Source organism: Carlito syrichta, unplaced genomic scaffold, assembly GCF_000164805.1.
Source record: "Carlito syrichta isolate Samal-C Ts95f unplaced genomic scaffold, Tarsius_syrichta-2.0.1 Scaffold304336, whole genome shotgun sequence".
Classification (NCBI taxonomy): domain Eukaryota; kingdom Metazoa; phylum Chordata; class Mammalia; order Primates; family Tarsiidae; genus Carlito; species Carlito syrichta.
Genome location: NW_007248432.1, coordinates 19,535 through 36,388, shown reverse-complemented (window position 1 = coordinate 36,388; position 16,854 = coordinate 19,535). Strand labels below are relative to the sequence as shown.

At 44.5% G+C, this 16,854-nt stretch overlaps 1 protein-coding gene across 5 annotated transcripts in view; it reads right to left on the bottom strand.

The window, feature by feature from the left end:
* Positions 1–1,171: 1,171 nt before the first annotated feature.
* ASNS (asparagine synthetase (glutamine-hydrolyzing)) overlaps positions 1,172–16,854 on the bottom strand; it is a 23,333-nt gene continuing 7,650 nt past the window's right edge. For all 5 annotated transcript variants that reach the window (XM_021713195.1, XM_021713198.1, XM_021713196.1 and 2 more), the window contains 9 exons: positions 10,220–10,405; positions 9,878–9,979; positions 8,706–8,833; positions 6,771–6,897; positions 4,817–4,923; positions 3,268–3,368; positions 2,554–2,635; positions 2,311–2,466; positions 1,172–1,511 (listed from right to left, as the gene is read on the bottom strand). In XM_021713195.1, coding sequence (XP_021568870.1) covers positions 1,302–1,511; positions 2,311–2,466; positions 2,554–2,635; positions 3,268–3,368; positions 4,817–4,923; positions 6,771–6,897; positions 8,706–8,833; positions 9,878–9,979; positions 10,220–10,405 — 1,199 coding nt within the window. In that variant the 3' untranslated portion in view covers positions 1,172–1,301. The remainder of the gene's footprint in view (positions 1,512–2,310; positions 2,467–2,553; positions 2,636–3,267; positions 3,369–4,816; positions 4,924–6,770; positions 6,898–8,705; positions 8,834–9,877; positions 9,980–10,219; positions 10,406–16,854) is intronic.

Below are 16,854 nucleotides of genomic sequence, written 5' to 3'. Positions count from 1 at the left end.
ACTTTGGGATGCCGAGGCAACAGGATTGCCTGAGCCTGTGAGTTCGAGAGCAGCCCAGGCAACATGCTGAGACCTCCTCTCCACAATAAATTAAAAAAAATTAGCCAGGCGTGGTAGTGCGTGCCTATAGTTCTGGCTACTTGGAAGACTGAGGCAGAAGGATAACCGGAGCCCAGCAGGACGATGCTGGGATAGCTGTGAGCTGCTGTGGCACTCCAGCCTGGGCAACAGTGGGACTTCAACTCAAAAAAAAAAAAAAAATGCTGTCCATAAACAACCATCGGGCATTCAAATAAAAATCTTCTACCTCTTCACTGAATGCTTCCTTATTATTTCTATTTAGACTCAGAGTTCCTTTTAGCAGAAATGCTTAGCTCAGAGGCTATATGGGGTGGCTCACACCTGTAAACCCAGCACTTTGGGAGGCTGAGGTAGGACTGCTTGAGCCCAAACAACACAGCGAGACCTCCTCTCTACTGGGGAGGCTGAAGCAGAAGGACCACCTGAGTCCAGGAGGTTGAGTGTCATCAGCCGTGATCTTGCCACTGTACTCCAGCCAGGGTGACAAAAGTAAAACCCTGATTCAAAAGAAATAAAATAATTAATGCTTAGTCCAGGTTGTCAGGATGGGCATCATAGAACAGGATGGGCAAGCCATGACCCCTGAGCTGCATCCAGCCCTACTTTTATGAAGTTTTCCTGGAATGTGGCTGCGTCCATCTGTTCCTAGTCTATGTAGCTGCTTTTGCACCATAGCAGCTGAGCTGAATGAACAGCCCCAAGAGGTCCACAAAGCCTAAAATCCTACTGCCTGGCCCTTTATAAAGAAAATCTGACCCAGTCTCCAAAAGAGATGCCAACTCAAAAAACCTGAAAACTGAATTACTATCTTACAAAACAGAGTTGCCAGACTCGGTCTCCAGAGTCAGCTGGACCAGCTGACAGAGCATAGGCAGAACGGAGACAGGGAGGTTGCACGAGGACCATACTACGAGGCAAGGCTGGAAGGAGGCCCCGTGGCCCATGGGTGGAGACCCAAACGTCCCCTAAAGTAGTCCTGCCAGCACCAGACCTGTTCTCTTCCTAGCTCACCACAATGCAACAAAGGCCACCCCATCCCTGGTCACCTCTAGTGAAGGGGCCATGGGAGTATTCATGACAATGCAACATATAAGATTTACAATGTTTATTTCGTCCAACCCAAGTAAGCCCAGGTGGTGACTCAATGCCCCCAGCCGCCCCCAGGCTCCCTGCCCGTCACAAGGAGAAATGCCGCTTTCCCTCCGCCACCAAGGGTGTGCCTAAGCTTTGGCAGCCGACTTGTAGTGGGTCAGTGTGCGGGCAGACGGGTCGGTGGCATTGATCCACTTGGGCATCCAGTAATGGCTGAGCCAGTCGGCCCGGCCTGGGTAGTGACGCTCAAAGATCTGACGGTAGTAGTAGCCTTCTTTGGTCTTAGGAGTGTTGAAGGGAAATTTCTGGGCTGCATTTGCCATCATGGCATCGTCAACCTATAAGAACAAAGGGTGTAAGAGCAAGGGGGTTTGTAGATGGCAGGGAAAGATTTGTCTCTAGTTGGAGTTCACAAATCAAACAAAGCTCAATAAAGCATGCCTATAAGCTGGGAGTGAGGCTGAAGCACTCGTTACTCAGAAATGCTGAGACACCTGTCCGTGCAGAGCTGCGACCTCTAAACAGCATTCACATGCACACTTCTAACACTTGGCAGTTGAGTGTTTCAGCCATTTATGCCTAAGAACATCTGGCTCCAGCAGAGGGGCCTAAAACATGTTAAATGAAGGCCTGTGATGATTAGTAAGTCTCCTCTCTCTCTCAAGTCTAGATACTACTTTATAAGCTTTCATGCTCACTTATGTCACCCAGGCTAGAATGCAGCGACATAATCACAGCTCAATGCAGCCTCAACCTCCTGGGCTCGGGCAATTCTCCCACCTCAGCCTCCCAAGTAGCTGGAACTATAGGCATGTGCCACCACACCCAGCTAATTTTTTGTAGAGACAAGGTCTTACTATGTTGCCCAGGCTGGTGTCGAACTCCTGAGCTCAAGCAACTCTCCCGTCTTGGCATCCCAAACTGCTGGGATTATAGGCGTACACCACCAAGTCTGGCCAAATTCTTACATAATTCTTACAAAAGAGGTAAGAGACTATGAATCTCTGTAGTTTGTAGAGACTATGAATCTCTCCTACAGACACAAAACATTCAAACTAAATACAAAATGAATAGTAGTAATGGCAGCTCTGCACCCAAATCGTCCCATTTGAGAAAATGTTTTTAAAGACATCATACCTGATGTTCAACAAATTCCTGTAAAATCTTAAACCAGGAATTCTTCACTGAGGTTATTCCATCGCTGAAGGCTTCTTTTGGTCGCCAGAGAATCTCCTTAGGAATCAGATTAGAGTCTTCAAACGTCTCTCGGAGGAGATGTTTTTCTATCCCATTCTGACACGAAAACACAAGGAACATCAGTCAGAGTTGCAGACACGACCTGCAGGCGGCAGACAGACTCCGTCAAATTGATTAACCCACCTTTGGTACTCTCATGTCTGGCGGCAGAGACAAGTAATAGGAAGAAAACCGGTGGTCCAGAAACGGGACTCTCAGCTCAAGGCTTCAAGGAAAAAGAAAATCCACATGAGGGATGTCTAACCTTTGGGTTGCCCTGGGCTGTACGGAGTAAAGGGGAATTGTCTTGGGCCACATGTCAATTATGTAACACAGTTAGTGCATATACATAATTCACAACTGCAATGGCCATTTTGAGTTTTTTACCACCAAATAATTCAGAATACACATACAAAATGCAATATAAATCAGTGTTCCACTATATTTCATCAAACGTCATCTCATCTGTTCCTGGAATCCTACAGACTCTGGTTAGGACGAGCAGATGGGCCCATAAACACGGATAGGCCTTACATGGAGTTTACAATCTTAGAGAGACTACAGATGGCTGAGGAGCTGTCCCTCATGGTTATTCAGACGTGAGCAGAATGCTTGTTACCCTTCACAGATGCAAACTCTGCCTAAAACAACCGGAAGAAGAAGACCCCTCCCCATGACTACGACTACATTATTTATTTAGTCTAGTTCTTTTAGGGCTAAGAGACAAGTTCCATTTTCTCTATAAAAGTCACAGTTTGCAGCATATAGCCAACCGAAAAGAAGAAAAAAAACTCAGCCAGGGAACTTTTCATTTTTTGAGTTTTTTTTTTTAAATCCCTTCTGAAAATGTCAAGTTACCCGTGGGCAGCCGTGGTCCGATCAGCACGGAGGACATCAAACAGGTAGAGTTCCTTCAGCAGCCGCTCACTCTCTTCCTCGGCTTCCTCAGGAGAAGGGGCCTGGTGAACAGACAAAACAGCTGACAGCCCGACAACCCACACTTTTGCTTTCTGAGTTGTTATTTCTCCCTCTTAACTCATTTGCGATCGTGAACGTGAAATTACATCATTCCAAATTCTGTTCTTGGTTGCCACTGATGTAAATTTACATCTTTGCAATTCTGTTTTTGAATAATTAATATTTGGTTTACAATCCAAATAAGAATATAAATACGGAATGCTAATCAAGAGTAGTATGTGAGGCAAATTCTGGAGATATCTGCAACTTTCAGCTGTATTATGAGAAAGGTGACAATTTAGAAAAGATCACTTCACTTGTGCTTAATGACAGACATTTACAGCAAGCAGCTTCAGATTTTTTTTAAATTTTCACCCACAATCAGTATTAGGAAAGTGAAAAATTTGCTGATCACAAATCTGTTAAATATATTCCAGTGCTAAAGGTGAGTATGAAAAGCTAACCAAGATTAGGAAAGGAGTGAACACCTCACTCCTCCCATCAGAACTGTGCGTGTGAGAACAAGTAAGATGCACACATTGGCTGTGCGCAGTGGTTCATGCCTATAATTTCAGCATTTTGGGAGGCGGAGGTGAGAGGATTGCCTGAGCCCATGGGTTCAAGACCAGCCTGGGCAACATGGCGAAACCTTATCTCTTCAATAAATCAAAAAATTAGCCAGGCGTGGTGGTGGCACATGCCTGTGGTCCCAGCTACTTGGAAGGCTGAGGCAGAAGGATCTCCTGAGCCCAGCAGGTCGAGGCTGCAGTGGCTATAAGTATGTGATTGCACTCCAGGCTGGGTGACAGAGTGAAACTCCAAAACTTCAATTCAAAAAAGAAAAAAAAGCCAGGCTCGGTGGCTCAGGCTGTAATCCTGCGCCTTTGGGAGGCTGAGGTAAGTGGATTGCCTGAGCCCGCAGGTTTGAGAACCGCCTGGGCAGTGAGACCTCATCTCTACAATAAATCAAAAAATCAGCCAGCCGTGGTAGCGCACACCTGTAGTTTCGGCTACTTGGAAGGCTGAGGTGGAAGGATCGCGGGAGCCCAGCGGGTCAAGGCTGTGGTGGCTGGGAGTGGTCACTGCACTCCAGTCTGGGTAACAGAGTGAGACTCCAACTCAAAAAAAAAAAAAGAAAAAAGACGAACACACTGCACAACACCCATAACTCCACAGGGATGAGGAACAACAGAAAAGTGACTCTCATTCTTAACTAGCTTTAAGTACAGTAAGTCCCCTACATATGCGCCTTCAGGTTATGAACTTTAGCAGTGAACACCTGTGTCTTTTTATGTATTATTTCTCTCCTGCAGGTGTCAGTATAGCTTGTTAAGTACACACAGTACTGTATAGCCAACTGTGTTAGCTGAACAGACAGAAGACAGAAAAGTCAAGTAATTCCCACTTCTCTGAATACAGCACACATGTCCACCCATGCTAGAGTGCTCACCTTGTGAAAATATATATAACCCTGCGTAAGCTCATCCGATCCCTCTCCAGAGAAGATCACCACACTGTCCGTGTTCTTCCGAATATACTTGGAAATTAAATACATACCTTCAAGGAGAGAAATTCATGTCAATGTCAACATAACCCTCCACGAAAAAAGCTTTTTATTTGATTTTTGGAAACACCTGCACACTTTCACTACTATATTGGACTTCACATCAATATAAGGTAGTTTCTACAATAATGACCTTATACTTACAAGTCATTTATAGGTACTTAATCCAAAAGTAACACTGTTAAGATAAAATAGCCCAGAACCATTCTATAATTTTAGAAACAGGTTTTAAAATTATAATGTTATTAGACTAAGAACGTCCACCTTGAAATTTTAGTAAACTGAATAATGACTTAAAAACCTAAAGAACACGCCTGTGAACAGTGATGGTACCATACAGGAAAAAAAGTTTGAGGCCAGGCGTGATAGCTTACACCTGTAATCCCAGTGCTTTGGGGGGAGAGGCAAGAGGGCTGCCTGAGCCCAGGGGTTCAAGACCAGCCTAGGCAACTTGGCAAAACCTTGTCTCTACAATAAAACAAAAAATTAGCCGGGTGTGGTGGTGCATGCCTATAGTTCCAGCTACTTGGAAGGCTGAGGCAGAAGGATCACCTGAGCCCAGCAGTTTGAGGCCTGTGGTGGCCATGAGTGTGCCACTGCACTCCAGTCTAGTGAAAAAATTAGAGTCCAACACAAAAAATAAAAAAATTAAGAGTTTGGGTAGTACAATAAATCAAAAAGTTAGCCAGGTGTAGTAGCGTGCGCCTGTCTTTCTAGCTACTTGGAAGACTGAGGTGGAAGGATCACCTGAGCCCAGCAGGTCAAGACTGCAGTGGCCATGAGCATGCCACTGCACTTCAGCCTGGGCGACAGAGGGAGACTCCAAGTCAAAAAAAAGGGCTTGGGTAGTTTCAATTTTAGCTTCTTTTTGATTTTGTTGGGTTCTATCCCTTGCCCCTCTCTGCTTATTAGGTTTTGCACAAGTGGAGGAGACTGTTTAAGTTATTAGAACATGCCTGCCTGGTTCCATCCCTCCCAACAGGGCTCCTCCTCACCCACCTAGGGAGCCTGTTTAGAGGCTGATTTCCCTAATCCTGCCCCATCCCATGAAACTCCAACACCAGCGAGAGTCCATCTGTTTGCTTATCGTGATGCTTGGAGAGCCATGCACCACTGTGATACATAAGATTTTTCTGCCCTCCAGGGCAAGTCTCTTTTAAGAGAGGCAATAGTGTATGAAGGCTCAGCCACATGGGATCAGTGTGACTCAGGGCTGCTTCCAAACTCAAGATGTTTCTACAGGATAAAGCTGGCACAGTCCACAGGGCAATGACAGCCAGTGACTGACATGCTGTATGATGGAAGAGTTATCAAAATACATCTGAACAACTGCCTCTTATGAAAAACGCGTTACAACACAGAGCTACTTCCTCATTTTATACAGACTGTGGAACGAAGAAACTTCATATAGAGAAATGAGGAGAGGGGCAGAAGGTATGTGTCCACTCCTTGGAGAAACATAAACAGTGACAGCATAAATGTCAAGGTTGAACTGTGTATTTACTGTTCCCTTCCCTCAAAAAGAGAGTCAGAGAATTCTTAAGTAGTCTTAAACGATTAGTAATGTAAGAATTTAATCTATATTCATTCTTTTTTTTTTTTCAATAATAGAGACAGGGTCTCACTATGCTGCCCAGGCTGATCTTGAACTCCTGGCTTCAAGGGATCTCCCCACCTCGGTCTCCCCAAAGTACTGAGATTATAGACGTGAGCCACCTCTTGGCCTGCATTCATTCTTGAATCATTTTTTTTTAATACTTGTTTGAAATAATAATTTTTAGACCTTGTATTTTCTCAGTATTAAAAAAAACCTTTTAAATACCATAAAAGAATACCTTACCCACTGAAGCACGAACTGTGGTAATGTCATAAGTTTCCAAGGAAAATATGACTTCATCTAAGGCCTGAATGCCTTCCTCAGAGTTAAAGAGGACTTCGTGATGTTCACTCCCAATGTGATTTGCTACCTAATTATGTAAAGAAACATCCACATGCTAGTTAAAGGAAAGAATCACCCCTGAAAATGAAACATGCCAGGAGTCCACAAGGCATGAATTAACAACAGGAAAAACCAACAAGTTGAAAGGGGATATGATTTTACAAACCACCACAAACAAAGGGAACCCAAAAATCCCAAAGTCTCTTTTGGAGGGCAGGCCCCTTGTAGTACAGGCTTCCCCTGCTAGGTGAGTGTTCTAGGAACCCATCAGCATCAGTGTGCCAGCTAGTGTTGTTATGAGGCTGCATTCAGCTTCAGTGAATTTTGTCTGAAGATTCTTTCAACACATTTCTCCACGAAAGGTAATTTACAAGTGTACCTGCCCACACCGCACTGACTGTTCAGCAGTTTTTGCCCCAAAATGGCATGACCCACGTGTCCCGCCATCCCTATTCACCCAATCTTGTCCCCAGCAACTTTATTTTGTTTCCCTGGATGAAAAAAGTCCTCAAAGGGAAACGTTTCGCCAACATGGGAGAGGTGAAACAAAAAATGGCAGAAGTACCAAAAGGCATCAAAACTGATGATTTTTGAAACTGTTTTGAGCAGTGGAAAAAGTATCTCAATAGGTATATTACATCAGAGAGTACTTTGAAGGTGGCTGGAGTTTGAACATGTAAGAATAAACACACAATGTCTTATAAATAAATTCTAGGGTTTTTGGGTCCCCCAGGACAACCCCCACCAGCCAGGTTCCCTCGCCTGCCCCAGACCCTCTGACCTCTGCTCAGCCACCAAGAAGCTTACCTCTCCAAGGAGTCAACCACTCTCCCAACCAGCGCCTCACCCCCACCTACTCTACCTAACCAGGATGTCACACGCTGGCACCACATGGTCCCACTCCAAACCTGGGCTCCTGTGGCCCTACTGAAGTGTCTGGTCTTACAGGATGTTGTGCCTGTAAAGAACGGCCCCGATCTCTGGCTGCTCTCTGTGGCTCTCTGTGGTCCCCTCCGCATCAACCACCCTGATCTGGGACCACTCAGCCCCTTGTCATCTACCCTTCGAGAGTTCTCCACACAGGTGGGAGCTGGGTCTCGTGAACAGAGATAAGGTCTAAACAGGCCTTATAAAAACAAAAGATAATAATAGCAGCTAGCATTCACTACGTACTTACTGCATGCTAGGCTCCACCCTACTTACTTTATAAGAATTGTATCATTTTACCCTAAAACTATCCAACTGTAGACAATGTCACTCCCGTTATGTAAATGAGGAAAGCCAGAATTTGAAACAGAAATCAGGCTCCAAAGCCTGCAGTCTTAGCCACACAATATCACTGTCTTTCTCTTCTTTCTTTTAGATTGCCCAGCAGGTCGAGGCTGCGGTGGCTGCATTCCAGTCTGGGCAATAAATTAAGACTCAGATTCAAAAAACTAAAAATTTTTTAGGAGTTGGGGGTCTCACTATATTACCCAGGCTAGACTCTACCTCCTGGGCTCAAATGATCCTCCTGCCTCGGCCTCTGAAGTAGCTGAAATTATAGGCATGCACCACTGCAGCCGGTTCATGTCTTTACTTTCAGAAAGACAAAATTAGTATTACAGGGTCTTTGTGAAGATTCTGTGGGTCATAACAGATACAAGTACCCAGAACACAGTGTGCATACAACACAGGGGATACTCAACAGGCATTTCATTCCATTTTAATACATTTAATTTAAAGCAATTGCCTGAGTCAATACAGCAGCAAAAGTAGAATCATCAACCACTGACTCGATTTTCCTTCTAAAACAAATCCATTTTAACTACACGATGGGCAGAGACAAGGCCATACCTTTCTAGCAGCCAGCAAATCGGGGCTGTCTTCCATGCCAATCGCAAACGTCTGGAGAGCATACTGTACTTGGGCCTCTTTCAGCTGCTTTAGCAGGGTGGCAGCGACCAGGCTGGAATCCAAGCCCCCTACATGCAAGAGAGAAAGCAGACTGGTTATGTGCCTTACGGGACTGACTGGCCAGGCACTGTGGCTCATGCCTGTAATCCCAACACTCTGGGAGGCAGAGGTGGGAGTACTACTCAAACCCAGGTGTTTGAGACCAGCCTAGGCAACATAGGGAGGTCTCGTCTACAAAAAAATCAATTAGCTATGCCTGGTGGTGCATGCCCATAGTCCCAGCTAACAGGAAGTTGAGGTAGGAGGATCGAGCCCAGGAGGTTGAGGCTGCGGTGAACCATGATAATGACACTGCACTCCAGCCTAGGTGACAGTGAGACCTCGACTCAAAAAAAACAAAAAGACAGGAAAAGATGACACACATTCCTGTTAAACACCAGGACTGTAGTTTACTAATGATAATCCTGTTTGTCAACTGAAATCAACTTTTACAGAAAAAAAAACATATAAACTGAGATCATGGTAGCAGTGTTTGAACTGGTTAAAAAGCACTACACAGAAATATAAAGAATGTTTACTAGTTCACTCTTACATCAGTTAACATAGCTGCAGTATCACTCAAGTTGCAGTATTACTGTGACTAATAGACTCAGCTTGCCAGGCCAGTAGCTCACACCTATAATCCCAACATTTTGGGAGGCTGAGATGAGAGGACTGCTTGAGCCCAGGAGTTCTAGACCAGCCTGGACAACTTGGAGAGACCTCATCTCTACAGAAAATCAAAAAATTATCTGGGTGTGGTGATGCACGCCTGTAGTTCCCACTACTTGGAAGGCTGAGGCGAAAGGATTGCCTGAGCCCAGCAGGTCGAGGTTGCGGTAACTATGGGCTTGCCACTGCACTCCAGCCTGGGCAACAGAGTGAGACTCTGACTCAAAAAATAAACAAACAAACAAATGAACAAATAAATGCAGCTTGTAAGATACCTTTTCATCCTAGAATGAAGGAAAGATGAAATAATATAGTTAAATATTTTATAGTCAAAACCAAAGGGATGGTTACCCATCATTAAACATACACTGTATATAGTTAGGGTTTTTAGCTGACTTCACCTGACAGCAGGCAGCCGATCCTTCTGTCAGTCATCAAACGCTTTTTCACAGCATTGTTAAAAAGGATCCGCAGGTTGCTCTTCACTGTTTCTAGCTCAAAACCTGCAGCACAAGAAGTCACTGAAACAGCTCCAGAGAAGTTCTGGATTTTCTGAATTAGCTAATAAAATAAGGGGCACAACACCAACACCCACCCCATGCCTTCCGCTCACTGGCAGAGCCTGCCACGTCCTGATGTTTGACCCTCAGAGTAATCAGGAACAGGTCTTGAAGCCAAGGCCACGAAGCAAGGGGCCAGCCTCCCTCCCTGGGGAGGGGGCAGGAGTGCGTAGGGGCAGTTACCTGGGAAGAGCTTCCCCACGCTGTCATACAGGGCGTGCAGGGGTTCCCCCCGACAGTGATGGTACTTCACTGTTTCCACGGATGCCACTTTGCCGTTCGGCTTCAGGTCCAAAACTTCATAATGTCCAGGAAGAAAAGGCTCCACTTTTAAGAAGGGGGCCGTAGAGTGCTTCAGTGTAACAAGACCTAGAGTCAAAGGGAGGCCTTGACGCCCATCAGGCAACACTTCCCAACAGCTTTCACATCCACAATGTCACTGACATGCCCCTTATACAAAGCAAAGCAGGAAAGCATGTCATCACCCGAAGCCCTACCATCTGCTTACTAGAGAAAAAACGGTAGCATAGAGACACACAGCAAAATCACACTGATTACTTTTTTTAAAATATAATTACCATGGTGTCTTTTTGTTTCTTTTTTTAAAGATGTGGGGTACAATTCAGGATTCGGTATACAAGTGGTCATCGAACAGGTAAAGTTTGGGCCTCCCTTTGGTCCCCACTTGGCCTGGTTTGAGATCAGGTACCCTTACTGATGTTTTGCCCCCTCCACGCCACCCCAATCACACTAATTTCTAGTCATTCAAAGCAACTGAAAAATCTATAGTGTTCAATTCTTTTATTTATTTATTTATTTATTTATTTATTTATTTATTTATTTTTTTGAGTTGGAGTCTCACTTTTGCCCAGACTGGAGTGTCCGGCAATCCTTCCGCCTCAGCCTTCCAAGTAGCTGGAACTACAGGCGCATGCTACCACGCCCGGCTAATTTTTTTTGATTTATTGTAGAGATGAGGTCTCGCCTGCCCAGGTAGGTCTCGAACCCACGGGCTCAGGCAATCCACTCACCTCAGCCTCCCAAAGGCGCAGGGTGTTCAATTCTTTTTTCCTAGCTAGACTTTCTGATCAAGGAAATCTACTTTCCACAATAAAACAAATAAATATAAAAAGAAATTTATGAAGGAGAGACGAAACTGAATTTTAATTTTATGATATCCTGGCAGTCATTTTTTTGTTACCACTGAGTAGTTTCCGAAAATAGGTTCCCAGGCCTTTACAAGCAAAATGAGCCTGGTGCGGTGGCTCACACCTGTAATCGCAGCATTTGGAAGGTGGAGGTAAGAGGTTTGCCTGGGCCCAGGGGTTCGAGACTAGCCTGAGCAGCATAAGACCTTGTCTTTACAATAAATCAAAAAATTAGCCAGGCATGGTGGCATATGCCTGTGGTTCCAGCTACTTGAATGGCTGATGCGGAAGGATAGCCTGAGCCCAGCAGTCTGAGGCTGCCAGGATGGCCATGAGCGTGCCACTGCACTCCAGCCTGGATGACAGAGTGAGATTCCAACTCAGAAAAAAAAAATTTTTTTTAAAAGAAGGCAGACATTTATCTCTCAACTTGTGGTTACACACTATATATGAATAAAACTGTATTAATTTAAATTTCCTCAAAAAATTCTCACAGGCAGTACCCACCTGACATCACCATGATCACTGACAAAAATCAATGTTTTATTTTACCTATTTGCTTGTTTTTTAGTCAGGATCTCACTGTCACGCAGGCTGGAGTGCAAGTGGCATGAGCACGATGATCCTGGCTCATGGCAGCCTTGACCTTCTGGGCACAAGCGATCTTCCCACCTCAGCCTCCCAAAGTGTTGGGATTATAGGCATGAGGCACTTCACCCAGCCTACCCTCTGAAACTTCTGGATTGTTATTTTCCACATCCTTCATCCTGTTCTTTCCAGACTGTGTGATCTCACCTCAAGTACTGCAATAGTTTTCCTTGATGCTTCTGGAATAACCTATCAGAAACTCATCTGGTCATGGTCCTACATGCTTAAAACTACGTAATTACTCCCCATTCCCAAGCCAATTGCCAGTTGTGTAGCCACTTGAGCCCTGCTGCCTAGTGAGGGGATCTGGGCCCTTTTTCTGGTCTTTAAATTTGGCTCTATACCGATGATTGGGTTGACAATCACAAAAGATAAATCACATTGTGAATTATAAATCAATTGTTAATCAAAATGAGGCTTTTGGTAGATAGGCTGTTACTATTAAAAATAAAACACTGAGGCCAGGCACGGTGGCTCAAGCCTGTCTTCCTAACACTTTCAAGACCAGCCTGGACAACATAGCAAGACCTCATCTCTACAAAAAAATATTAACCAGGCATGGTGGCGCATGCTAGTAGTCCCAGCTATTGAGAGGCTGACACAGAAGAATCACTTGAGATCGAGAGTTGGAGGCTGTGGTAAGCCATGATCATGCCACTGTACTTCAGATTGGGCAATAAAGTGAGACACCAACTCAAAAAAAAAATTTTTCCAGGGTCAATTGGACATGAGATTATAGTTCCGTATCATGGGATCATCAATTAAGCCAAAAGAAAACTCAGTGGATGGAACAGGAGGTGGCTTTTCCGTGGTGCCCTCTCTGCTGGTCTTGCCTAGGAGTACTGTGGGTTACTGATGTGTGTATGTCACCATTTGCTCTCACTAGAACTGCTTAAACATAGACTCATCCAGGCATTAGTACCCACACTGTGTCTCATGTCCCAAGGACCCTTTGACTTCATTATCCTTGCATCAAGCAATACCAAATCTGAAAATGAAATGAGCAGCAGTTTAAGGAATAGCAAAAGGCAGGGACGTGGCGTTTGGGGCCTTAAGGTTGTACAGGTTAAGAGGTAAGCAGAGGCCAGGCACCATGGCTCATGTCTGCAATCCCAACACTTTGGGAGGCAGAGGCAAAAGGATTGCCTTAGCTCAGGGGTTCAAGACCAGCCTGGGCAACTTGGCGAAACCTTGTCTCTACAATAAATAAATTTTAAAAAATTAGCCGGGTGCAGTAGCACGCACCTGCTACTTGGAAGGCTAAAGCAGAAGGATCACCTGAGCCCAGCAGGTCAAGGCTGTGATGGCCGTGAGTGTGTCACTGCACTCCAGCCTGGGCGTCAGAGTAAGACTCTGATTAAAAAAAAAATAAAGAGGTAAGGGATGAGTGTCTTCCTCACACTCATCATCAACCCATTCTGTCTTTTCACCTTCTTGATGGTGTCCTCAGATGGACAAAAACATTTAATCCTGATGAAGTTCAATGTATCAATTTGTCTTTTGTTGCTGGTGTCACAGTGAAGAACATTTGAAATCCAAGGTGATGAAGATTTACCCCTATGTTTGCTTCTCAGGATTTGACAGTTTTAGCTCTTACATTTAGATTTTGTTTGTTTGTTTGCCTAATTTTTTGATTTACTGTAGAGATGAGGTTTCACCAAGTTGCCCAGGTTGGTCTCGAAGCTCTAGGCTCAGGCAGTCCTCCTGCTTGGCCTCCCGAGGTGCTGGAATTACAGGAGTGAGCTATCACACCCAGCTGATTTTTTTATTTATTGTAGAGACGAGGTCTCGTCAAGTTGCCCAGGTTGGTCTCGAACTCCTGGGCTCAGGCAGTCCTCCTGCCTCAGCCTTGCATGGTGTTGGGGACAGACATGGGCCACCATGCCTGGCTGATTTTTGTACATTGGTCTTGCATCCTGCAAATATGTGAGCATGAGGGATCTGTATCTAGAAGATGAGGAACCAGTACAATTCCATAATTTTTAAAAAACCCAATTTTAAAAACGAATCATTCAAAAATAGATAAACTGTGGGACACGCAAAGAAACAGAATAGTATTCAGCCATAAAAATAAATGAGTGATCAAGCCACACTAATTGTGCCATTGGAGCCATTGGAGAAATCTCAAACGCATACTGTTAAGTGAAAGAAGCCAATATGGGGGTGGAGGGGGACACAACATCAATAAGGGTACCTGATCTCAAACCAGGCAAAGTGGGGACCAAAGGGAGGCCTGAACTTTACCTGTACAATGACCACCTGTATACCTAATCCTGAATTGTACCCTACATCTTTAAAATATAAAAAGGGAAAAAATAAGAATCACTGAAATCCATAGTTGACATGAAAAAAAAACAAAGAAGAAGACAATCTGAAAAGGCCACATATTATATGACGGCAACTATTACATGGCATTCTGTGAAAGACAAAACTAGAGCCAGTAAAAATGACAGTGGCAGCCAGGGGTTGGGGCCCTGGGAAGAATGACTAGTGGGAGCACAGAGACTTCAGAGCAGTGAACTACTCTATGTGACACTGCAACGGTGGATACGTGACAGGCATTTGTCAAACCCAAGAGTCTATACAACACAAAGAGTGAGCCCTAATGTAAACTATGGACCATGGTTAATAATAATATAGCAATATCAGCTTGCCAAGTCTAACAAATAGAACAAGATGCTAAAAGTAGGGGAAGCCATGAAAAGCGGAGTATATGTGGGCTTTTGCACCCTATTTTTATTTTTTATTTTTTTATTTTTTGGTCTTTAAGAATCTGGAGAAACTCTGTACTTTCTTTTCAATTTTCTTGAAACCTAAAACTGCTCTAAAAAAAAATTCAGGCCATTGTCTGACTAGACTCTGGTTTGGCCACGTGCTCTTTGAGCTACAGCTATTACCATGCTTCCTAGCTTTGTTCTCCTCCCCTACCTTGGGGAGGTGAATCTCCTCTTTCTTTCTCTCTACTTTACTTTTGAAATAAACTATATTTTCTAATCTAAAAAGAAAAATCACCTATTAATTTTTTAAGCCAGGCACAGTGGCTCATGCCTGTCATCCTAGGATCTCTTGAGGACAGGAGTTCAAGACCAGCCTGGGCAACATCATGAGACCCTGTCTCTACAAAAAGTTTAAATTTTTTTTTAATAAAATGATCCCCAGTAAGGGGGGAAAAAAAAAAGGCAAAGAATCTGAATAAACATTTCTCCAAAGAAGATACACAAATGGATGATAAGCACAGGAAAAGATACCAGCCATCATTGTCAACAGGGAAATACAAATCAAAATCGCAATGAGCCCAGTGCAGAAGCTCAGGCTTATAATTCTAGCACTTTGAGAGGCTGAGGTGGGAGGATGCTTGCGCCCAGGAGTTTGAGACCAGCCTGGGAAACACAGCGAGACCTCATCTCCATTAAACATACATACACATACACACAACACACACGAGATACATCATACACACCAGGATGGTTAAAATCAAAAAGTCAGACAGTAGGTGTTTGTGGAGACATAGAGAAATTGAAACTTTCACACACAGCTGGTGAGAATATACAATCATCCAGCCATGGTGGAATCCAGCCATGGTGGAAAACAATCTGGCAGTTTTTCAAACAATTAAACAGAGTTACCACAGGATGCAGCAATTCCACTCCCAGGTATATATGCAGGAGAAATAGACACACAAAAGCATTTACAGCAGCATTATTCATAACAGTTCAAGGGGGAAAACAGCCCAAATATCCATCCACTGACAAATGAAAAAGCAAAACGTGGTGTTTCCGTGTAATGAAAACTCATTTAGTCATAAAAAGTAAGTACGTATACATATTACAACACATATCTCAAAAACGTAATGCCAAGTGAAAGAATCCTCATAACATGTCCAGAACGGGAAAATCCAGAGACAGAAAGTAGACTGGTGGCTGCCAGGGGCTGGGATGTGGGGAGGGGGAGTGCAGATGACTGATAAGGAAGGATGGGAAAGATGCCTGGGGGGCACAGGGAGCAGAGTGCAGTGGCGCAAGCCTATAGTCCCAATGACTTAGGAGCCTGCAGCAGGAGGATTGCTTGAGTTCAAGGCTGCAGTGAGCTATAATGCCCTCCAGCCTGGGCCACAGAGCAAGACTCATCTGTTTTTAAAAAAGATAGAAAAGCATAGAGGCCAGGTATCGTGGCTCACACCTGTGATCCCAAGCCCAGCAGTTTGGAGGGGGGGCTGAGGCGGGAAGACTGCTTGAGGTCAGGAGTTCAAGATCAGCCTAAGCAACACAGTAAAACCTCGTCTCACAGAAAACAAAAACTAGCTGGGAATGATGGTATGAGCCTGTAGTCCTAGCTACTGGAGAGGCTGAGGCAGGAGCGGGAGGCTGCAATAAGCTACTGCACTACCAAGATCCTCATTTTAAGTAAACAAATAAAAATCATAAAAATATACTTAAAATGTTTAATCTAAATTTTTTTAAAAAGAAAGTAAAGGGCACAGGATTTTGTTTCTTTATTGAGGTGATGTACCCACCACTCCCATCTGTACATGTTGTACACACAGATTTTTCATTCCTCCCGCTTCTGAACTGTATACTGTAAATGGGTGAGTTATATGATTTGTGAATGATCTTTCTATAAGCTGTTTTTAAATGCTACTGCTTGCTTGTGCTATTCTTGAGCCAAGCCACCACGGTATAATCACTGTAGGACCGACCCTGCCATCACCATGTGACACAGGAAGACTTAAAAATACACACAAGTACTGGGTGTGGTGGCTCATGCCTATAATCCCAGCACTTTGGGAGGCAGAGGCGAGAGGACTGCCTGAGCTCAGGAGTCCAAGACCAGCCTGAGCAACACGGTGAGACCTCGTCTCTGAAGCAAAAAATTAGCCGGACATGGTGGTGCACGCCTGTGATTCCAGCTACTTAGAAGGCTGAGGCAGAAGGATCACCTGAGCCCAGCAGGTCGAGGCTGCAGCGGCCGTGAGCATGCCACTGAATTTCAGCCTGGGCAACAGAGTGAGACGCCAACTCAAAA